Raw genomic sequence first — 24,446 nt, forward strand, 5'->3', positions numbered from 1 at the left:
GAACATCTGTTTTTTTGGAGGTAGGAAGGAAAGAGATTAAAACAGAAGAGGATGAATAAAACTATCCATACGTGCTGCTTCTTATTATTCTCTGTGAAATAGCTTAAAATACATAGCAGGAGGAATAGATCACTTAATTAAAATTAAAATTAATTCAATTGCTAATGATTTTGAAAAATGCTTGAAGCTTAGATTTAATTATCTCAGAGCACGGTACGTGTACCTTGCCAGTGAATTCAATCTGCATATGGCAAAAGAATCCAATATTCTCTTTCAGATTATACTACCATGACAATGGTTAGCAAACCTGAATTATTACTGCTGTACTCTAGTCCTGCAAAATATAATTCATATATCCTTTGAAGGCACTTTTTTGTGTTTGTTTTGAAACTGTTCATCATTTACAACTCCAATATACTGGAGGCTAAATGTATTTCGTTCTCACTGTTACATGCAAAATAACATACATAGAAATAGCTTATTAATGTCCCAGGATGTTTTTTCCTACGACTATGATTTTCTGCATCTGCATTTAGCTTTGATTCACTTCTTTTTCTTCTTATTCCTGAGGGCGATGGCTGTAGCCCTTCGCTGTGCGTACGGGCCCATCGAAGCGGGCATTTTGTTCTCCACACTCGGTGCTTCCTCGTGCCGTAGCGGCGCGCGGGGAGGCGGGACGGTGCCCACGGAGCCCGCGGCGCCGCGCGCGCTCCGGGCGGACGCGCCACGTCACGCCGCGTGTCATAACGCATGGAAATTTGTATCTGCTCCTTGACTGAATTATACACCACCTTTTTCTTGCTCCTTAAGAAATCAGTTCAACTCTGTTTTGACAAGGAAGTAACTTCCTTAGGTATTCAAATTTTTCATATAAATTCCTTTTATTTGGTAAAAAAAATTGTCCTTCCCACTGTATCTTCCCTCTCTATTTGTGCATATTTCTTCTCTAATTGTGATATAACATTTTGTTGGAGTCAAGAAATATGTGTTTTGTATTTCGCAAAAGTTTGCTTTTTGTAGCCTTCCATCAAAGACCAGGCTAAAGATTTCTGATATAACTTCACGTTTTGCCATGGTTTAATTATTTTATAAAACAGATCAAAATTCTTGCCTGCTGAATCTAAAGAATTTCTGTGGATTGCAGAATATACCCTTTAATCATCTATGGAATATGAATTCAGACATAAAATACAAATTTTAACTGTGTTGAAGACTACCTTTTAAGTTACATGTATTTAAAAAAAAAAAGACGGGGTTTAGATGGATCAACAGCAGCCTATATCCTCCTTAATGAAAAGATTTATTTGGTGTATATAACGACTTCTTCTCCTATCTTTAGCTTCAGATACATGCTGTTTGTTTCACATGATAAAAGAGATTTTGAATTCCCACCATAGAATAGAACCATACAGTTGTTATGGTCGGAAAAGGCCTTCAAGATCATTGAGTCCAACGTCAGCCCCTCGGCACCCTGCCTGCTAAACCATGTCCCTAAGTGCCTCATCTGTGTGCTTCTTGAGCACTGCCAGGGACAGTGACTCCACCACTTCCCTGGGCAGCCTGTCCCAAGGCTTCACCACCCTTTCCGTGCAGGAATTCTTCCCGATGTCTGACCTGAACCACAACTTGAGGCCATTTCCTCTTGCCTGAAATCTGAACACTGCAGAAAATCTGCCAACCAAAGAATGCACATTTTGAGCAAGTTTGTACTAAATACTGTAAAATGTTTTTACAGCACATAAGTAACAATTACATTTGTAAAAAAAAAAAAAAAAAAAAAAGCTTTATTCTAACATTACCAGAAAAACAAAAAAGCAAAGAAGGAAATAGACATTATAATAGTTTCTGTTTTCGTGATAGACTCAATGTTGCAGTTGTTTTGCAGCTTTCCTTGTCCACCTGCAGTTGGAAGGCACCTTGTGGTGTGACAGATTTGGCAGCAGGAGCACTCAGAACACTGAAACTCCCTGGTTGCCTCCTCCTTCCCAAAGGCTGTTTTTCACCGTGGAAAAATATCCAAGTCTTGTGCCATTAGGCAAAACTTCCTTCTGCAGCCTCCTGTGTAGACAGTTCCCCTTGGGACAAATTTAACCCAAGAGAGAATATAGCCCAGTGCATTATAAAGCCAAATGACCTAATTTAGGTATGAACTTAAGGAACATTTATGGTAATGCATTTCTCTCGGGGAAGAAAATCTAGCGCCTTGAAATTGCAGTAGTCCACCCTATTCCCAGGAGTCCCCAAATCACCTAGCAGGCGTGATTAGTTTTCCAACCTCTCTTTTTTTCTTGGGCCAAGTAATTGAGAAAATGATAACTAGCAATCATCATTAACGTGTGTCACCCACTGCCACCTCGGGTGCCTCACAGTCAGGGTTCAAACTAGGACAGAGATCAAGGATTAGCTGTTAAAAAGTAGTGTTGGTGGAAGTTGCACATACAAGCCAAGTCTCCCTTCTGATACAAATGAATTTGTTTTTGGTAGGTTTGCAGTGTAGAGCCACCTTCTAAGCAAATTAGACTGGGCTAAATGAAGCACTGTTTGCTGAATGAGAGTCCCTACAAAGGGATGTTATGTGGCTTAACAAACCTTTCAAAAGTTTGTTCCAATTAGTTCCCCAATGTAGAAAAGCTGTATTTATGTGTGGAAAAGCTAATGTGGTGAGTGGCACCTAGAATGCTTATCACGGTGCTTCGTGATACAGGAAGAGCTTGTTAAAGGTGGAAGAAGAATGTAGGGCTATTTAATTTATCCTTGAAATGGGCTTATTAAAAGCATAGTGTGGTACAGTATTTCTCCCTTCATAAAAGGAGGCACAGCAGTGTAAATGCTAACGTGAAAGGTAAAAGAGGTTCATGAGCAATAACTGAATTTCGGATCGGAACTGATCAGTGAGCAAGCCTGCAGCAAACATTGTGCAGCGCTTACTGGAGCCGTAGTGGTCATATAAAGTAGCCTGTAGAATGTACCAGAGAGAAATTCCAAACCATTATTCCAAACCCCGTTCCTCAAGAACTGCATGATAAATTCATGCGGCTTTGGAATCCACGAAGCCTGTGAGTCAGTAAAAATTCTTGTACTGCCAGAGAATGAGCTCAATTTAAACCTTTTTTTCTTATGCCCAGAAACGAAAGTGGGTATTTCCAAATAAGTCTTTCTTTTTTTGGTGATAAACCTGTGTTCAGGACTGCAAAAGCTAGCTCCCTCCTAGGCTGTCTAAAAGAACCCAGGGAAGTTCAGCAGCTTGGAAGGAAGCACAGGTTGTTAAGTCTGGCCGCTCCTGAACTGCGTTTCAGGAGGAGGTAAAAGAGTGCTGAGTGTTTCACGGTGCAGTAGCAAATGGAGTGCTTTTGTCTGCTTTCTGGAAAGGGGCAACAAATTTATCGACCCAGCCCCAATAAAAGAGTGTGGAGCATTAATCAGAGCTATCCATACACAGCTATTCTTAGCTACCATGTGGATGAGTACTAAGTCTTTAATATGAGATAAAAATAAAGAATGAAATAATGGCCGACAGCAAGATTATCCTGAGGAAAAAAAAAAAAAAGGGAGCATGGCATAGGTGAAAAATATGGGTTCTGTGGTGAAATGTACATGAACGAACTCTTTTTTCTTTGTTTCTTTGTTTTTTCTCTCTTGTTTTTTTTTTTTCCCCTTCCTTGGCAGCTTTCAGTTTTGGTGGTTTGTCTGTTTAACAGTTCTGCTCTCCTCAGGAGATCTCTGTCTGGCTCCAAACTAGCCAGAAGGCTGCCTTCCTTCAGCAGCCTTCCGTGACGGTAGCACAGTTACATATGTTAAGTTTTACAACCTACTTTTCATCAGCTGAGCAGTGTGAATAATAATGCAGACATTAGTCTCCAGGCTAATTGTGATAGAGACAAGGTGATCTGTTCCGAATGCATGAGCAGTAATTCCAGCAGTTAATTTAAGGCAGGATTTTTGTGTGTGATAACAAAGTGATCAATTCCAGTTCCAAAATGGAGAATGCCCCTTTATCCATATTACCTGACATCAGGGAAAGCATCAGGGTTTTTTTGCTTGGCTCTTTTCTCTGTTTCGTTGATTTTTTTTCCTAATCCACTTTTTTTAGAGTATAAACGGGCATGTTTCTGACAAATGGATCAATACAGTTTATTTTTAGGTCCTGCTTCATGTCATTATTGTAACTACGTGGTTTGTCCGTTTGGCTTTCTGGAGATGCTGTAGAGCACATTTTGAGTCATGATATAGTTGAAAATAATCTTAAGAAATGTGTGGAAGGGACCCTATAATTGACGTTTTCTAATGACATTCCTTGTTTACATTTTCACTAGGAATCTTGAAATGTTTCCAGTGGTACCATTTTATAAAGTAGCGAAGCACATATGCTGTATCTGGCATTTATTCTCAGTGTTAAATCCTACTTTTTCTACTAATGTCTTTTCTCTTGCTGTATTTTCAGAATTCTCAAAAGTCTCATCTTCTCCTCTGGAGTCTCTACTTCAGTATTGACATTGGTGGTATAGCTGCTATCAGAGAAGCCATGAGAAAGCAAGTCTCATTCAGTTAAATGGTGTCTGTGGTGGATTATTTCCATGATGTGTGACTTCTGAAAATAAAAAAAATAAGATTTGTACAAACACAATCAGATCAGGATGCTTTAAATTTACCGAACAACGGACAGCATCATAACTTGAACACAGAGTGAGAACTGTGTTGGCTGTACTAGGTCTAACACATAGTGCCTAGCTGGAATCTGCATAAACCTGAATTACCTTGCAATAAAAATATATTAATGTAGTAAATCTACCAAGAATGTGCCTGAAGTTACTTTCAGGCCATGCAGAGTTACTTACTTCTTATTTACAGTCATACCTGTGTATATGACATAACCATGTGGTTGTGTAGCCACCCTGGTTGTGCTTTACAGCATGAGGATTGGCGGTGAAATGTTTGTAATCCTCCCTGTTTTGGGAGGCTGCTTTGTGTTCTGTGTTTGGAACTAAGCACATTCTGTAGGTTATTTCTTGTATGAAAAGTGAAGATACGCTGTGTGCTGTGTGCATGTTTTAAATAAGTGCTAGGATGGGAATTGCAATGGCTGCTCTTTCCTTTGTTTTTCTGGGGGAGTCTTTTTTCCTGTTGGTTTCAGCCCTCAGTTTCCAGAAGTAGAGGATAAATATGTAGTGATACAACCTAAAGGCGACGAAAGAGGAAATAGAGGATTGCCGCTCATTCGTAAATCAGCCTTTCACGAAACAGCCAATTTCCTGCTTCCCTGCTGGGCAGTCTTCACCCTTAGCAGGTCCCTCAGCTGCAGGTTTGGCGGGCTTGGATGGTGCACTGCAGGGGTGGCCACACGCTGCAGGGGTCATGGCGCTGCAAGGGTGGCCATGCACTGCAAGGGTCACGACGCGCTGCAGAGGTGGCCGCAGGCAGCCACAGGCTCTGCAGAAGCAGCTCGGCTGGGCGGCTGCAGGCCAGTGCGAGTGCAGAGAGGTGCCCTCTGCATCTGCGCGTGCGCTGCAAGGGAGGGCCAGCACAAACCCGGGGAAGACCAGCACAATCCCAGGGAAGACCAGCATGAATCCAGGGAAGGGCTGGTGACAGGGAGGAGAGGCTGCTGGTGGTGTCCGTCGCTCGTCCTTCATGGGGCATGAACTGCTGGCAGCCCGTAAGTGGAGTGTCTGTGCTGGCGCTGAGAGTGTCACCCGAGCGTTCAACACTGAAAACAGACCTACCTGTTACGAGGTTCTGAGAAGGTTCTGCACGAAAGCAATCACCAGTGGTGGTGCCCTTACCATGGGAAAAAAAAAACAAAACAAAACCTAAATATAGTCATATTAGTTGCTTTGAACAAATAAATATTCTACCTCCACCATTGTGTTCCTAAATGAAGGTGGGGAGACCTGTGTAGTGTCATCAGTTTATGCATGCTTCTAAAATACTATTCTGAAAATATTTTTAATACTTCCTTTTGTTTTAAGTTCTATACCCATTTTTCCCCCTTTTTTTCCTGTAGTAACAGTACTCTTAGGGCAGCAGGAGACAGTACTGCCTGTAGGATGTTGTGTTTAAAGAAGCTGTTTCCTTCCCCATTTCATCCTCCTTTTTGCTATTACATTTTTTGTTTACCATGCAACAGGAAAATGCATTGAATACCAGTACTTTCCATTATATTAATGAAAGCAGATATGATATATGTTAAGTGAAAAATTAATAACTGAATTCACCTTATTCTTTGCCAAATGCAGTGCATATTTTCAGTTGCATGTGAAACTTGCAATTGAGCATCACAACCTTTTGAACCACTTTTTGTTGTTCATCAAACATATATTGAGTTCCGTTTCCAACATGGTGTCTGATACACAGACCAGGCAAGGAGGGAAACATAACTTCCAGGGCTTTTTAAGATGCACACGGAATATATCCACTTAATCATATCAGCACGTTAGTTTCTACAGTGTCCATTCAGCACTGATTTCGGAAAAGAAGAGATTGCTTAATATTATGAGTTTTGGCAAATTCTTTCAGCTTATTTTTATCTTTTTTGTTTGTTTCTTTCTTTCTCTTTACATAGTTGTGTAGTGCCAGTGATAGTCCTTTTGATGCTGTCAGCCGTAGGTGAAGAAGGTTTGGCAGCGTTATTCCCATTTTCCCAAGCCAGGATTCTGCCCACACTCACAGAGTCAAGGTGTGTGGTGCACAATGCACTGCAGACAGAATTCGTGGACCCCAGTGAATGCTGTAGTTGGGTTTTGTGGGACAGTAGCAGAACGACAAGGTCTCTGCCAGCGCTGCGGGACCGACCACAGATGTTTGCTTGCCACAAATGAAGCTGCTTGTCAAGCCTTCGGTCTTCATGGAATCAAAGCGTCATCTCTAATTAAACTTTCGTTTCCTGCTTAAGGGCACAAGCGGATTTTGGTGCTTTCTCCCTGATCCCACTAGTGCGTCTTGCAAGTGCCGTGCGTGCAGCCCCGGCACGGGGCTGAGGAGAGCTCTGCCCGTGCTGCGCTGTGGCTCCTGGGGAGGCCGAGGCAGCCTGTGCAGAGCAGCAGCCCCGGCGTGTGCCGGGCAGAGCCGCGGGGTCCCGCAGACGGGTTTGCTCTCCGTGCTCTGTGTTCCCCTTTACGGGGCTTCACCCATGTGCTCGCTGTCAGGAGCAGGCACTGCAAACCTGGCGGGCTTTCGCTGCTTACATTGAAACGAGGGAGATCTACAAAGAGCAAAAGGCTTCCTGACCTCCGACTGGTATCTTTTTTCTTTTTTTTCCTTTATAAAATGACATTATTTTCTTGCTCTGTGATTAGCACACTGTGAAAGGTAAACGTGATTGCAAATACAAATTTTCATTTAAATAAATACTTGTCCTAGTAATGAATTACTGGGGTCTCCGAGTGCATAGGTAGTTTTCTGCATCTTGGAGTAAAACTAGTTTTCCTGATTGTGGAAAGCAGAATTTTGAAAAAGAAGAGGAAGATTATTTGCAGGTAGTGATTCAGGAAAAGATGACTGATTACCACACAGAAAAATCTCTCCGTTTCCAGCTCTTCGGAAATTTACCCTTTTCTTACAACATTTCCAAGGAGGCTCTGTGAGTGTGCTGTTTAAGGAAGGGGGTCTCATGCTGCACAAGTCTCCTGCCACTTCCGTGTGTTATCCTAGAGGATAAGCCAAATGTATGGACTGCCCTCTGCAACATAGGGTGGTGTGACCGTGAGGCTGCTGTTTCCAAGAGGGCTGCTTCCTGCCGCTTCTTCCCCTCCAGCTATGCACCCTTTAATTTGATGATAATGTCCTGACCTACCTGCAGGCAGGCAGAGGTGTTCTGGTTTAATACTCATCTGTGGGGAGTTTGGTCTCATGAAGTCGAAGTACTGCGGTGAGCCAGTGAAGCTAGATAATGCCTACCTGCCTTTAATCCAATTTTTGATTCATTTTAGGCTAGAAGTCCTTTTGAATGCCAATACTTACCTACTGTGTCGAAAAATGAATAATGATAATTTCCTTATAAAGGAGGAATTTAAAGCTCTCTGAAGAAAGAGGAAATGTTTAGGATGACTAATCTTTAGTTAGTACTGGGTCAGGTCAAGAGTGCTCTGCTGTCTTTTTCAGTATAGTCGTGTCTTGTTCCTTAGGGTGAACTAAGCTTATGTTGTGTTTTAAATTGCAGACAATTTTTGTTAACCACACACTTCAGTGTTATTGGTAGCATTTGTGCTAGAACTGTAATTCCGTGTCAAAGTGTTGTGTGTGTGTGGCAGCTGCATGCTGGCTTGTTAAGTAGTTCTCTGACAGCAGTTATGCAGAAAACACATAGGTCTGTTTTTTTTTTTTTTTTTTCTTCCCTGCACCCATAACTTTGTAAAATCAACTTGATAAATTTGTCTTGTAGAGTGTATGAGAAACTGCTCTTTTCTGAAAGAATTGTTTAGGGTTAGACTTGGAACATTTTTGGCTCCAAGAGATATGGTAGGTTATGTCAGTTTGTGTCTGTTGACATTGTCCCAAGATCTTCAGCTCCTTGCCATGTCCTGGAGACTTTCCAGAGTGTATCCCACAGGAGGGTTAAGTGATTTAGTATAGAAACCTTGCCATAATAATGAGAAAACATTGTTTTTCTCAGTAGACTGTGTTGCCACTTTATACCCATTCTATTCCCTTCCCCAAAGCTTCCCTAGGTACCTTTTAATCTCAATTAATTCCAAAAAGCTCAGTTTTGCTCGCCTCCACATAGGTGTAACACTCACTGAAAATATAGGCCTTCTAAAAGCCTGTTACTAGAAACACCAAACAAACAAACAAGAAACTCCCCTGAAAACCTGTTTCCTGATACTAATAGTCCACTTAGAGGCACCGTGTCCCATTTTGGCTAACATCTTGTGAGAAAGCTGCATTTCGGCTTCGGCAGATAAATGAGCCTTCCTGAATGACTGTTAAATAACCTAGCTTGGCTTCTCCCCGAAAGTACCAATTACCTAGTAAACAGATTTAAGCACTTCAGAATACATGTTAATTCGGTTAAATCAGAATATGAGTCAATTTTACACACATCAGGCTCAGAAGAAGCAGCTTTCATGCTCTTACTTATAGAAGATGCTGTTTTGTGATTTGCAGAGAAAGATCTTTTCTTTAAATTTGTTTTTCTTCCTTTCTTCTGGTGATGGAAGTTGGCAGCATAGTTTTCTTGAAACCTTGAAAGACAGGTCAGCCATCCCGTACTGTTCCTTAAGCAGGATCTGCAAGGGATCTGGTTTGACCCAGCAGAAATAAGGCATTTCTGGGACTGAAAAGGGTGCGTCTGATTTATTTAAAAAAAAAAAAAGAAGAAGAAGAAGAAAAAAAAAGATAAAAAAATAAGCTGCCACTTCATTTCAAACATGGCATAAAGTTTTTTATTCTCCCTCAAGGCACATTTCAAACAGTTACTCATCACCATCACATATGTCTGTGGTTTCTCTGGAGTAAATAATGTTGCGTTGCTGGCTTTAATGTCTTGGGGCAAAATTCATTCTTGAATGACCTTCTTCCGTGCAACAGCTTCTCTGAGGTTGAATTTTACCTCTTGCTTCAGTCCTGTATGTTCTCTGCTCTGGACAGATTTCTCACGTAAGTGGATCTGGGAGAGCACCCAAAAGAGGAAGGTGATGCCATGTAGCTTTGCATGCCTAGGATGAGTCTGAAGCTCATTTTCAGAGTTTATTTCCAAGAAATGAGGTAATTGTTTAGAAAGACAGTCTTCTCAGTTGGAAAACACACAAATGCAACCATTTAAGTTTGATGCAATTTTTTTTCAGAGGAAAATTCCCGCTGGAAGCATTCATTATTTTGAAAGGGACCCTCCCAGTCCTCTGATACTTCTAGAAATACAGTTTGAAATTACTCCTTTCGCAGACTTAATGCTTTAGGCAGTAGAGGGCACTCTCTTCCTTCAAAAATATAAGAAAATATGACTTAAAAATATGGAGACTAAATGTTTTTCTTTGAGGTGCTTATATTTCCTCACAAATTATATTTGTGAACTTGAAATAGTGAGGTGATGTAAATACAAGTTTATTTTTAACGCATTGAAGCGGATATAAGGACATGATACATATATATACATATATATATGTTATTTTAGTTATTTGTTTTCCTGTGCCTGTGTTATATTCACTGCAGGCTTTTCTTAAAATAGTAAAAGCAGCAAAACCTCCATGGTTTCTTTGTGTAGGCAGCTGGATGGGATTGTTTAATTTCTGAACTGTTTGAGCTAGCTGACCATAACCTCTGCTTTAGAAAGAACCAAACAGTCTTTTGCTCTGGGTATTTAAATCTACGATGCCAAGCTAAGCTGTTATTCTTCTGATCCTTGAAAACATCTCTTATGCAAGAGCCGGTCAGGCTTTGTACAGGAGTGAGGCTCGGCAGGAGTTTTGCGCACGTGTGCATTTGTGAGGTGAGAATTCACCTGTATAAATAAAAGTATAAATACTTTTTTTTTTCTTTTAATGCATTCACTATTGTATTGCAGCTGTTGATTGAGGCACTGGATTCTTGGGGAATTAAGTACAGCCAGTTATTTCACTTCAAAGTGGAATGAAAATTTGAGTGTGTCCATGTTTGCGTAACAGCCTCTTCAGTAAATTCAGCTGTATCAGTATTCAAAAGCAATACTGCAGAAAAAATGCCATTATTCACAATAGTATGATTGCACACCATTCTTCAAAAACAAGTGCTGAGACATGGAGCGTGCTATAAAGCTCTTAAAATCCACGGCGTGTGTAAGGTAGGAGAAGGATTGCTTAAAAATTACAGCAGTTTATCCCAGCTCCTTGTGAAGTTTTTCTGGAAAGACTGACACGATGATACATGGATGCATCTCTTTAACCCCTACGGGTTTCCGTTTTATTTCTCCCGCGCGCAGGAGGTGGAGGGGCTCCCCGGAAGGCATGGGCAGCGGTGGCTTTTGCTGTGTCTGTTACGGCCCAGGTGCCCTTTGGCGCTGCTCCCCGGTGCCTCTGCGTGTCCAGCGCAGGCTGCAGAGCCACGGGCTGGCACCCGTTGGCTTTGGGTTTCCCACCTTGTTTTGGAATTTGCGTGAAGAGAGCCCCGAGAGCGCACAGGAGCCTCGGCGAGCCCGCCCGGGCTTTCGGCTGGTCAGCCCTGGGCAGTGCCTGCACGCGGCAGCGCTGGTGCGTGGGGCGTCGCTCCCAGCTGGATTAGCCCCCTGCAGAAACAGCCGCCTCACTCACCGCGGGTGTCCACGTCTGCAGTTACGTACTGCAGCTATTCGCACCATTACTGCACGGTTTCGAAGATGTTGTATTAAAAACAGTACTTTAGAAAAAAATCTTATTTTTATGAAAAGCTGATTGTATATGCATGCTTGGGATGGGTTAATGAAAAACATTTACTTCAGATACTATTTTGGTGTAGACAAAAGTACTAATTTGGAATACTTATTTTAGCTACAGTAACTGTTGCGGGGGAAGGGTTTTTTTGTAGAATTCTTGCCTGTGTTGGTCCAAACTTGATATGTCTTCAAATCACCCTCTACCGCAGCAGATTTATGTTAAATTTTAAAATAAGTGACAAAAGTTTTACCACTTGAGCTCTGAAATGTGACAACTTTGTTGGGCTTTAACATTGTTGCTTGTCTTGCCAGGACACCTGTGTTTAGTGTTGAGCTCGGGTAGCGCTGTTGAACCCCACATGCAGCTGGGACCTGTTCTGAACTTTCAGAACTTCAGTGAGGGCCTCTTGGCCAAGCTCCTCCGTTGCTTCCCTGGGAATCCTAAAGGTTTAGCTGAACCAGAACATGAAGGCCGTAACGTTGATACCCCTGATCAGAACTTTTGATTAAAACCTAAGGATGTTTGGACGTTACAGAAACGTTTGTAGTACAAGTCAAAACTCAACAGCCCGAGACTATCTCCTGTTTAAAACAAATTTTGAAGTAACTTTGGAATCCAGCTCTGGGTCTCTCCATACTTACATGGCCTGAAATTCACTTGTTGCTTCATTTTCTTTGAAGTCAAGTTAGGCAAACCCTGGGAAACAAACTAAGCTTGTTGGATTAACAGAATAAGGTCCTCGATCTATATAAATAAACTGTACTGATTTCCATTATCAGAGAAGCAGGGAAAGCTAATTCTTTGTTCACAGTGAGCATACCATTACATAGCATTTTTTTAAAAAGATTTTAGCAGAAGTGAGGGTAATAGGGATGTCACGTTTAAATATGCAGTTTATTTTGAGCAATAACAGGGTAGAATATCTTGCCTCCCAACAGGACAGCAGTAACTGGAGGGGAATTGCTGAAACATTTGAAAAGGACACAGTGCTTGGCTGATACGTAAAGAGACTTTCTGAAAGTCAACAGCAGAACTTGTCCAGCCCTGCATGCCGAAAACCTCGTCCAGAATGTGAAGCAGGTTTTGCTTCAGAGAACCGCAGCTGGGGAAAAGGTGGGAGATTTCCACAGGACCTCTCAGGAAAATACTCACTAGCTACACCATTTCAGAGCCAGTGTGTAAAGCTTCAGCTAGAGTGCTAAATTTATTACAAGTTGGAGATGGGAGAGGGCCTAATTTGTAATCCATTGCCAATGTAACATATCAGAGACTCAGAGTAAACATTAAGCTTGGCCTTTTTTGGCGTAGATCTCTGCAACCCACTGTTGGGTTTTTGGACATTGTTGCCGTCTGGCAGCTCTGCTTTCCTAACCCTGGCAGAGATTTTAGCGGCATACACAGGAACTAAAAGCCAAAGCTGTTAGGCTCAGAATGATTTAACCTCATGAAAATATTATCTAAGAAAGAGAGTAGCCAAAAGGCCACAAGAAATCCTGAAGACTTGACTGAACGCTTAGCGCTTTGCAGCTTTTTTAAGAGACAACAAAACATTGTGTCATTTTTGAATAACAAGTTTGAATTTATATGGAATATACTTTATTTTGCCTGTAAAAATGAAGCAACTAGATTTAGTGAAAAAAGGAATGGTAGAACAAGTGGGGAAAGCGTCAAGTTAAATTTTGATTTTCTTCTTCCCCCTCTGTTGCCAGAGAGAACATCTAGATTTAGTGATTCCAGCAAGTGTCTGTCCGTAGCTGTAACAAAAGAGAAGGAATCCAAAAAGACAGGAAAATGAAATATGCTTCACGTTGGACAGTGTATCTTGCTGTATTCATGAGCTTGCTCTGAGTGCATAGGTCAATCCGAGCATTTGCTGATCTTGTGTAGTCACGAGCTCCCCCTTACCCTTCCAGAGAAAGCTACATTGGTTTTATCAGTTGCTCTTCCTTTTCAATCCAGGAGCATAGGAAATAAAAACTACAGAAATTGCTGACATTAGTAATTATTGTCTGTGAGTATTTTGGGGGTTAGACCATACAGTCCAGTGTAATTTTGCTTTTGAAAAACAAATAAATTTACACATGTAACTTTTGTCAAGTCTGAAGTCTCTGACATGCCGTGATGTATCAGTGCTTGATAAATTGTGTCTGGTGTGCCAGGCTCAGGCAAAACGCTGTGGGTGTTTCAGTAGTTACCACTTTCATGACTGAGCTAAGAAATGCTCCCGCTCGCTGCCGTTGGGCGTCTCCTTCCTGGCACGTGGAGCTCTCAGCTTCGCGGGGGGGCTCAGCACTTATGAACAACTTCCCATCTTCACGGGCAAGTCTGTCAGCAGAGCGACCCTGACTCGTTGTCACTTGCTGGTTGTTGTACCTGCCTCTCCTCGTGTTGCTGGAGGAGTCCGGGTGAGAGGAGTTACAAACTTTTCAGTCAGGAGCCGTGCCATGTCTTTGTGTTGAGATTTTCCCTTATTTTTGGATGCCATAAAAGAATACTGGACATTTGTATATGTAATTGCTAGATATGGACTTACTAAGGCTCCTATCCAACTTTTTTTAAATCGCTGCCTTTAAAAAACTGATGTCACTGCACGCATGAGATTCAGAATTTTTATGTTGTTCATGATTTTATATTATACAGATTCAGAAGCTAAAGACACTACATGAAGTGGTATGGTTTGGTTTATTTTAGTGTCTTGTCCATTCTTGTTTTGTTAGGACTCTCTTTTTCCCACTTAGTCTTATGACTTGATCATACAGGAAAAAGCTGTGTAATTAGTACTTCTCAGTGATCAAAGTAAGTAACAGTACAGTGGAAGGGTAAGGCGGTTCTTCTCTGTGCTTTTCCTTCGCTGTCTGCCCGTCTACTAAAACGTGTTCAGTCTTTCTGGAGCTTTGCAAGCCAGCCTCGCTTGGCAGGCTCTTGGCAGTGGGAGCGATGACTTGCTTCTTAGTTTCTTCCCCTGTTTATCTGCTTTTCCACTGTCTGACAGTCAGCTGGGTCTTGCATCCTGTTGCAGAGGTTTTCTGAGAGAGAACTTTCAGAACTTTTCAGAGAACTTTCAGTCCAGTTTCTGACTCACAGGTTAGTTCAGTGAGGGGACTGCAGTCCTCTGTGCCAGCATTTGCCTTTGGGAGTGTTTATCCCCTTCACCCCATTTCGTAGGTGGTGCTTGTTTTTCACAGGAGAGGGAGATTCGGAAAAAAAAAGAAAAAGGGCATGCAAAAAAACCTTGCAAAAGCTGTGGGTTTTTTTATGCTTCCACGGTTCAGAGTGGCTTCCCTGGTCTTGCATGTTTATCACGAACAGGCAGTTGAAAAACACATTACTCTTTTTGCCTGTCTTATCTTTCATTTTCTTTGGGTCATGAATTGTCAGAAGATAAAAAGCCAGTCTTCTGCTTACCAGAATCTTGGCGTCTTCTTTGCCTGTTGTTGCTCTTTCCTAAGCTTGCAGAGGAGAGAAAGCAGCAGAAAGCTGCTGTTTTGTGTAGATGAAGCTTCACCTCAGAGCTGTTTCATTCCCAAAAATGATGGGGCTTTACAGAAAAAGACTGATTTTGTTCCTTATGTAACTGGTAAGATTAAGTGAATATTTGGCACCATTTGTTTTTCTTGAATTTATTCTGCTATTCCTCTTCCTATGGGTAACTACCATGGTAATTCACTGAAGCATTACTTTAAGTAAATTAGTAAAGTACATCCTGATGTGTATGTACAGAATTACCCAAAGGTAAGTACCTTAATAGTAAGGTAGCATCAAGTCATTAAGGAAAGGAAGTCCTAATTAGCATTAATGTAATGCTGCATGGTCAGAGAGCACTTTCTTGAAAGGGCGACCCTTTTTCTTAGTAGCAATGCTGAATTACAAAAGCCTTTTCAGCAGTGTATTTCTTCTAGCCCTGGCAATACTGGGATGTGTCAGTCATGCCACTTCACTGGGTATTCTTGTGTGACTAGTGTAGATCTTAAAAGCATATGGTGACCCATATTTTTCACATATTGTGTCTTTAGACAGTCTTGACACAAATAGCCATCATATCCTGATCCCTGGTGATTGGATGCTTTGTAATTTTATTTTGATTAGCGGGAATAATGAGAATACATAATTCTGCCTCAGAACTGTCTTTCCCATCCTGGAAGAATATTCTAGCATAATTCTCTTAAGATTAAATATTATACTGTCGCAAACTGGGTAACCGTAAGAAGCAGTAATGAACAAAAAGCTGGCCCAAAAAAGAGAAGGGGAGAGAGCAAATACTGATAGCAAGGGAAAAGGGAGGGTTTGTTGGCAGAAATTCCTGGGGTCTTGTAACAAAAGGAATTGTTATTTTTTCCATCAGTCTTTAAACACAACTTACACATTTGGAAACTGGACCTGAATTATCCTGCCTATTGAAAGCTGTGTTTTACTGTCAAAGAACAGAGTATCCTCTGATTGTCTGGGACGAACTTAGTTCTTCCCACAAGTAGCAAGAAAATGAAAGCACAAAGTGTAATGGATCTGTAAAACTAGTTGCTAAGAGAAGAATTTTCTTCAAACAAGCCTAGATACTTTTTTTATAAACTGAAACTTTTTTATACTTTTTTTATAAACTTTATATGATTTTTTAGAAAAAAAAATGTCCTTTTGTAGTCAGGAATGTTTAGGGACATGTATTAGTTTGTGTGTGTTTACACATGGGAATTTCTATAATGTGGCACTGTTTGCCATTTAATACTTCTGTGAGCAGTGATGTGGGCAGATCAGGTTTTGAACCATCAGGAATATAGTTAGAAATATTTGTAGAACAGTTTTTGCAGTTTCAAGCTTTACAGGACAGAAACAGAGTTCATTAGAAGTTACGTTTATATCTGTACTATTGATATTTTATACTAAGGATTCTTGTAGTCACTAGAAAATAATTCTTAAGAATTTTAAGAAACAGCTTATTGTGATTTTTCATCCATTTGCATTTACTAAAGGCTTTTCCTAATGCTAAATGTCATTTCCTTTATTCTTTTAATTAAATATCTGAACTAGATTAATAATCTAGCTCTGATTACTATTAATTGGACATTACCATGATTATGTTTTCACCAGTGAAAATGATTGAGCTATGTTGTTGTGGTTATTTTATGTAACTGCACTTCCTTGTAAAGTGCTGTGAGATCGTCTTATTAAAAATATGATCTTACATAATATAGAATCTTAATGTCTATAATTTGTTTTGTAGAGTTGTAGGTTATCATATTGAAAATGGGGGTTTCAGTTTTCTTACCAGGATTTTTGTAAAGTATTCTGCTTAGACTTACCACAAACAACAGAATTGGGATGAATATCCAAAATTTAGCTTTCTTTTGAGGGGAAGAAGTAGGAAAGCTTTTAAGTTACTTGTCCTAACATCACTGTAAGATTGCCTACACCTCCTTCTAGTAGAGGGAATTGCTCGTGTTCATTTGGGTTTTTGCTCCATGTTTTGCTTGTTTTGTTTTGTTTTGCCAACCTGGTTTCTTCAAGGTTGTTGAAGAAGTTTTTTCAGTTAACAGAAATATTCTTATGGTGTAGGAAAGGAAGGGGTGAATAGACACACAGGTGATGGATCGGGCATTTACATGCAACTAGATATTCTATCAAAATAACAGTAATGTGCATGTTGGTAAATTTATGTTGTTTTTAGTTGTTAAGCAAGAGCTTAACAGCGATAGCCAGGCAAACTGAAGTTTCTGTATGAAAAGTATGACAATAAGTGACAAAATGATCACACCCACTTGTTGCTCTGTAGTGTGATTTGCACTAGCTGAGACTCTTCAGACCTGTTTGCTTTTAAACAATATCTAAATAGTGCTGCTGTAATTTCATCTTCCTGTAGCTTTCTTCTCTCTGGATAAAGAAAATATATATTCCATCTCACAGGAGGGAATTCCACATTTCCTAAGAACTGTAATGTTTATGAGTAATTTTATAATCAAATTTCTAACAGTTCACACTCGATTACTTATTGGAGACTTTTTACTCCTCTGAGTGACATCCGAAAATCTCTTATTTTACCTCTAACATAAACTTCTCTTGGTGACTTTAGCATAGAACAGTAGGGTACTTGCAGAAGAACATACATCATGATACTGAGTGACTGAGTTGTACACTGTCCCCTTTCTCCTCCTTTGGCTTGACTCATGTTCCCTGTGTGTGTCTTAAGATTTGCAAGAGGAGTCTGCTGCGGGAACAAGAATTTGTGTTTTCATGCTGCTTCCTTGCTGCATACCAGAAACCTTTTTTTTTTTTCCAAAAAAGTACAGTAAAATTTGTAACAGTATGATCTTATAATGTATGTTTCAGAAACCTTTTCTATTAAATTTATAGACAATGTGATATAATCTTAGATAAAAAGCTTGCTTGGGTTTTCTTGCCACAACCCTACAGAAATGGCAAAGCCTTTATTGTTCTTCATATCTGATATAGCTTAACAATAAATAGGAAAACAAGAAAATTCAGGGCTCAGAATAAAATAAATAAAGTTGTAATTTATTCAGCTGCTTCATAAGCTTTCTTTCAGCTCAGGGGAAAAAATACTAAATCTCATAGGCGTAGATATGACTTTTGTTTTCCATTATTCCAGTGTTTTGTTATGTAAGATTCAAAATATTAAAAGTAGAGTTTAGTGATACGTTTCGAATGGAGAAAGAGATTTGTGAACTCAAGCCACAAGATATTTTGTTTTAATCCTTACTCATTGTTTTATTGTAGTACCAATGAGTCATGGTTGAGGATCTGTTCTTCTGAGCATTTTACAGACAATGAACAGCAACTTGGCTTTATGCAAACCCAAAGTTTTACATACTGTTATGTGTCTGTGGCATTCTGTTTCAAAGAACGCATGCTATTTTTTTCTTCTGAAAAGTTGCAATGGAAAATAGGAAAGGGTGTCACACTTGCAATAAGCAGTTTAATACTTTATTGACCTTTTTCAGTAACTGCAGCGATTAGCATCGTACCAAGGCTCCTTCCAGCAAATACATTTATTAATTAAATGCTACTCTTGAGTATAGTGCATCATGAGAGCTCTTTCCTGTTTAACCTTATACATTCAGTGCTCTTGGCTTGCTCAGAGAAAAAGAAACGTACAGCCCTCTTCAACCTTCATCTCTCAGGACGCTTTGTGAGAAGAAGTTTCATTCCTTGAGTTGATCATTAGAGACTTCTGCTTTCTGGCACTGTCTGTTACGTGTTTGAGACAGTGAAGTATTCCTTAGAGTTATTCTCTTTGAAGTTATACCTGTTCCAAGTGTGTGCATGTCCATACTTTTGCATTTGCTTTTCATTTAATAGGTCTGAGGAATAAGATTTCCTGCAGTGCTGCATATCTACTGCGTATCTTGCTATGCAGCCCAATAAGGCTGGGTATTTGCGGGAACCACAGATGCGGATCGCAGTCATCAGGGCTGAAACCTGTAAATGACTCATGACTCTTCGTTGACTGGTATATACAGTCATTTCTGCTGTAAGCAGTAGCCACATCCTCAAGACATTAATCGCTTTGGTGGTTTAGTCCTCCGAAGGCCGAACTGCAGCACAGTGCAGGCTCTGTGCTGACTTCCACGCGGCTCCCAGGCTGCCCGGGTCGCATCGCAAGACATCGCTCCCAGCCGCGCGGCTGCCGTGCGTTCCCCCATCCAGAGCACTATCCCCGTGCCTGATGGGGTAGCTTTTGACTGCCAAGCACTACAGCCGCAGGAATTCTTTTCCTCATATGTTGGAGAAATCCTGTTAAAAGATGGGAAGTGTTTACCAAGGTATGGTCTGCCATGCGAGAGATCTGAAAATCAGCTAATAGCCATCGATGCCAAGCGATTTTGCCCACCGTGTCTCAATTATCCTACTTTCTTCTGTGAATTTAAGACTGCGAGGTGAAATTCTTTTGAAATGGGCTGTGAAGTTGTGTGTGCTCCCTCTGGTGGGTTAGAAAGCTAGCCGGGAAAAATCTCAGAGACAGTATTAAAATGACAGTAAAAATCTGAACCTTTTCCAAGTTTGCTAATCACCCCTATCATCAGATTCCAAGTGACTAATACAGAGTGAGGATGAGAACTGATCCTTTGCTGGCCCAGGTAGTTACTAGGAAACACCAGTACTTTCAAAAAATTGCCAGGTAATATTGAGGAAATTAACAACATGGAAACTAGAGACTCAGAAAGCAAATCTATTTTTAATGGTGCTTATGTGCTAAACAGTGTTGACAGAAAGACAACCGTAAAACCGTGACGTTATTCAAGCTCAAGATTAGACAGTACCAGTTGCTTTTGTAACACTGTGAGTAGTTTTCTGAGGGAATGACAAAGAAGGAGAAAAGAAGAAGGTTTTGGTGTCTTCTCATGCTCATAGATTTCCTGGTTTCAGAATCTGTGGTATCCTGGGAAATTCCATTTTGCTTTGTCTGGGATAACATGTAAAATACTGGTAGGAATCGAGGAGCAAACACTTAATCCAGGGTTGGTGAAGTTTGCTGAAGAGAATTGTTTTAACAAGATGTGTGGCAAATAATGACTAAATTATTACAGGCGTTTTTATATCCTCAAAGGCCGTGAAGTGATGGCCATTGCCAAAAACAACGTGTCAGACTAAGCAGCCAGTTGCACTATCTAGTTTTTGTGCATGGAACAAGCAGAACTAGTAATTGCATCTTAATTACCAGTTTGAACTTGGTGAACTTGCAGAATTTGTCAGGTTTGTCCTTTCTTGGTTTGGTTTGGTGTTTGTGTGTTTGTTTGTTTCAGTGCTCTGATAGTAATTGTTAATGACCTAAAAAAAGAAATCTAGTTTTGTAATCACAGCTGCCTAACAGACAGCAGCTTGCATGTTTTGCTTCAGTAATGCTGTTTTTGGAGTGTAGCCAAAAGTATTATTGAGGACTAAAGTTATGGATAAAGCTTATTCTGAAGAAACTGGATCAGTGATAAGGTTTTTCACGCAAGTAGTTTTGGATTGTAATATCAAAAGTGATGTTCCAGGTTTCCTGATGTATTGGTGGCAGGAAATTAAAACCAATTAGCAGTTGTGACAGCACCTATCATGGATGGTTGAGTCTTCTCTTGCATTAAAGTTATACGTGTGCATATCATCAGGTTTCAGTGTAATTACTTATGATTTTGCCAGAGTAAATTACAGAAGAATTAAGCCAATAGATGAGATCCCTCATCTGGATCTCTGGCTCTATGACCCAAAATTAGAAGCTAACAAAAGATACTGACTGAAAAAGATTCCAAGAAAGAAGTTGTAGTCTACAGGAAGGTATAGTACTTTTGAGGAATCAGAAGACATAGCTGAGAGTATATAAAGATTTTAAATATGTATGAAAGGACTTTAGCGAAGGAAGCATCGATACAAAGAGCTGTATAATACTTCATTAGGATGGACTTATTCCAGAAGTTTGAGTTCATACACACATTTATTAATTTTTCCTTCTTTTGTATCCTCCCTGTTACTATTTTCCTATGTTGGAACACACCTTATCATTGCTTATTCTTACTTCGTTTGGTATTCTTTTGTATTCCTATTCGTTTGCTATTTTCTTTCAGGTCTTTTCCAATTAATCAATATTATTGATTTCTTTCAGCACCAAGTTGATTGACCCAAATACAAAAAGTACTCATCTTTGAATGATACGGGTTTCCTTTGTCTTTTCTATCCAAGCAGGTCCAGTGGCTAATGAGTGGTTCAATTTGCAGGTTGGATGGTAGGTATTGTTTGGCAGTGTCCAGTGCTGTGAAGGTAAACAATATGTTGGTCTTTCTCATTTCTGGAATTCCCTATACTTGTTGTTTCCATTTCTGTCTTTACAACATTCTTCACAATAGCTGATTTTCGAATTGTATATAGACATTGGTGAGACGACCAATCTGAAAAAGTATTCTAATAATTATGCTCATTGCATATGACCTGCCTGTAGCTGTAGAAAACTAAGTACATTTTATTGTTTGTTTGTTTTTTTTTTCTGGTTTGTTTGTTTCAAATTAGGCTCATGCACAGTTAGTTCGAGAAGTGGATGTAGAGAAGGTGTCAACTTTTGAGAACCCCTATGTAGATGCAATAAGAAGTTTATGGAATGACCCTGGGATCCAGGAATGTTATGACAGACGACGGGAGTATCAGTTGTCAGATTCAACTAAATAGTAAGTAACTAGTGATTACAAACAACTGTATCTTATTTCTGTTCTTTTTTACAAAGCAAATTTTAGTGTCTTGTATTTTGGTATATGTGTGTGTTCAGTTTGTGTGAATGCATGTGCTGCACAAACATACATCAATATGCACTTAAAATGAGTTTAAAGTCTGCTAAGATAGATACTATATACATAGATTAGGTAGTGTATCTAACTTAATACTATATGTTTGTCTGTTTGCCAGAACGTAAGCCTGCAATCATCTGAAATTTTACAGAAAGATAGTAACTAATTATGGTTTATCACTGCGCTAGTGGGTTTCTTTGGTTACTATTCCCTTACTCTTTTCTGAGGTGGGTTCACAAATGCAAGCTGGGCAAAAGTACTTTCACCGAGTGTAATGAAATTCTGTTTTCCAAGATCTTCATCCCCTATTAGATTTCTTTTGCAGTCGTAATGGTGAGGTAGATAGTAGCAGGCAAGCGTTCTTGTGTTTCATTCAACTGCTTCTTCTTTGTGCAAACAAGGCCTAAGCTTGCAAGAAAATGCTTGCCAGGAGAGCAAATATGTAACAGACTCAAAACAGGCTCCAGTTTTTAAATGGTGGAAAAAATACTGTGTTCTGCACAAGAAAAATGCTATCGGAAGATGAAAGGTGACTTGAAGTGCAGTTTGTAGGAAAATAGGAAATGGAAGATGAAGTAGTTATTTCCGAAAGCATTTTATGTTAAATCCCATCTTTATAGATCAGTAACAATAAAAATGTTAATGTAATTAAACTTGGTCTTGAATGCTGTGCTTATGCTTCTTGGCAGAGTTTTGATAAACTATCCATGTAGAATTTAACACTGGACTCTGAGGACTGTCTAAATGTTGCTTCCAAGAAATTCAGTTGGTCTGACAAATGTAGCATATAACTGAGGTAGAATCTTTCATCTTTTGAAAAATGAATGATGGCAGGACAGGGTGACCTTTTGGTGTTGCCCACTACAAAAAAAGGAAAAAAAAAAAAAAGGCATACTTTGTTATTAAAGCCATGGCAGAAACTCCCGTGGTCTACACTAGAAATCTTGTATAAACTGTGAAAATTAATCTGATATCACTGAAGTCTTCGTTTGTCAGCTTGTCATGACTGGAAGGCTCTCACAGAGAAAAGCAGTGGAGAATAAAAGGCACCATCAAACTCCCACTAAAGTTATTGGAATGTGGCCGTAGACATAACAGGTTTAGAATGAAATTTATCTGCACAACAGTCCATAGATTCTTATTTAGTGCAATCACAGCAGTTAGGAGGCAGTTAGACTAGTGCATAAATTAGGTATATTTTGCTCGAGTGCTCTGCATTGCTACCACATCACACCTGCAGCTGATGAGTAGATGAAGGGAGAGCAGTGGATGTTGTCTGCCTTAACAAGGTGACAGGCCTTTTGGCCCTGTCTTCTATGGCGTTCTTATAGGCAAGCTCAGGAAGTGTGGGTTAGGTGAGTGGCCAGCAAGGTGGATTGAGTACTGGCTGAAAGACAGAGCTCAAAAGGTTGTGATCAGTGGTGGAGAGTCCAGCTGGAGGCAGAGTCTGCTTGTACCTAGCAGTATCCCCCAGGGGCCTGTACTGGATCATCTCTTGATCAATGGCCTGCATGAAGGGACATAGTGGCCCCTCAGCAAGTTTGCTGATGACAGAGAACTGGGAGGAGTGGCTGATACCACAGAAGGCTGCGCTGCCATCTGGAAGGATCTGAGTAGGCTGGAGGAGTGGGTGAATAAGAACCATCAGAAGCTCAGCAAAGGCAGGTGGAGGTTCCGACACCTAGGAATAACCCCAGACACCAGTACAGGCTGGGACTGACCTTCTGGAGAGCAGCTCTGCAGAGAGGGACCTGGGTGTCATGGTGGATGATAAGTTGACCATGAGGCAGCAGTGTGCCCTTGTGGCCAAGAAGGCCAATGGGATCCTGGGGTGCATCAAGAAGAGCATCTCCAGCAGGTCGAGGGAGGTGATCCTGCCCCTCTACTCAGCCCTGGTGAGGCCGCATCTGGAGTATTGTGTCCAGTTCTGGGCTCCACAGTACAAGAGGGATGTGGAGCTGCTGGAGGGAGTCCAGCGCAGGGCCACAAGGATGATCAGGGGCCTGGAACATCTGCCCTATGAGGAGAGACTGAGGGAGCTGGGCCTGTTCAGCCTGGAGAAGAGAAGGCTGAGACGGGATCTTAGCAGTGTGTGCCAGTATCTTGAGGGTGTCAAGAGGATGGTGACCAACAAGAAGACAAAGAGGCAATAGACAACAAACTGAGGCACAGAAAGTTCCATTTGAATTTGAGGAAAAACTTACTGATCATGAGGGTGACAGAGCACTGGAACAGGTTGCCTGGAGAGGTTATGGAGTCTTCCTCTCTGGAGGTGTTCAAAACCCACCTGGACATGATTCTGTGCCACGTGTTCTAGGTGACCCTGCTTGTGCAGAGGGGTTGGACTGGATAATGTCCAAAGATCTCTTCCGACCTCGCTCATTCTGTGATCTGCTCTATCTGCCCCATACATAGGATTTCTGTTGCCTGTATCCTGTGGAACTAATTACCTTTCCAGTCTGACACTTCTGTTATTTCTACATGCACATTTTGGAGCACGGGGCGGTGGAATCTCTTCTGTTTCTTTGATTTTTCGCTGTCCCTATTTGCTATTTATTATTGTGTTTTATTTTTCAGTTGTAAGAAGGCTAACAATATCATAGGAATTTACGTAGGAGTGATATTCTCTGGAGTGTGAAAATAGTAAAAGAAAATTAGTTAGGCTGACAGTAAAGAAGTTAGTATACTTTCAGACTGTATTCGTGCTGAAATAAACACCAAACTTCAGTAGAAGGTGAAGTAGCGCCTTCCTTGTACCTTGGATTTCTTATGATAGTATGTTTAATTTCTTAATAGATATGATACTAGAAGTTCCTAAAACTGAAGTATATAATACATATATGCATACATGCATACATGCATA

The 24,446-nt window shown here is 40.6% G+C and overlaps 1 protein-coding gene across 1 annotated transcript in view; it reads left to right on the forward strand.

Annotated features, from left to right (window-relative positions):
• LOC104579190 (guanine nucleotide-binding protein G(q) subunit alpha) overlaps positions 1 to 24,446 on the forward strand; it is a 119,919-nt gene that overhangs the window by 60,510 nt on the left and 34,963 nt on the right. Inside the window, exon 3 of the mRNA XM_088522074.1 lies at positions 21,312 to 21,466. Within this exon, the coding sequence (XP_088378200.1) occupies positions 21,312 to 21,466 (155 nt within the window). The remainder of the gene's footprint in view (positions 1 to 21,311; positions 21,467 to 24,446) is intronic.

The sequence above is a fragment of the Tinamus guttatus genome, unplaced genomic scaffold, assembly GCF_059628265.1.
Source record: "Tinamus guttatus ecotype Peru unplaced genomic scaffold, ASM5962826v1 Tinamus_guttatus_pri_ptg000146l, whole genome shotgun sequence".
NCBI classification, from domain to species: domain Eukaryota; kingdom Metazoa; phylum Chordata; class Aves; order Tinamiformes; family Tinamidae; genus Tinamus; species Tinamus guttatus.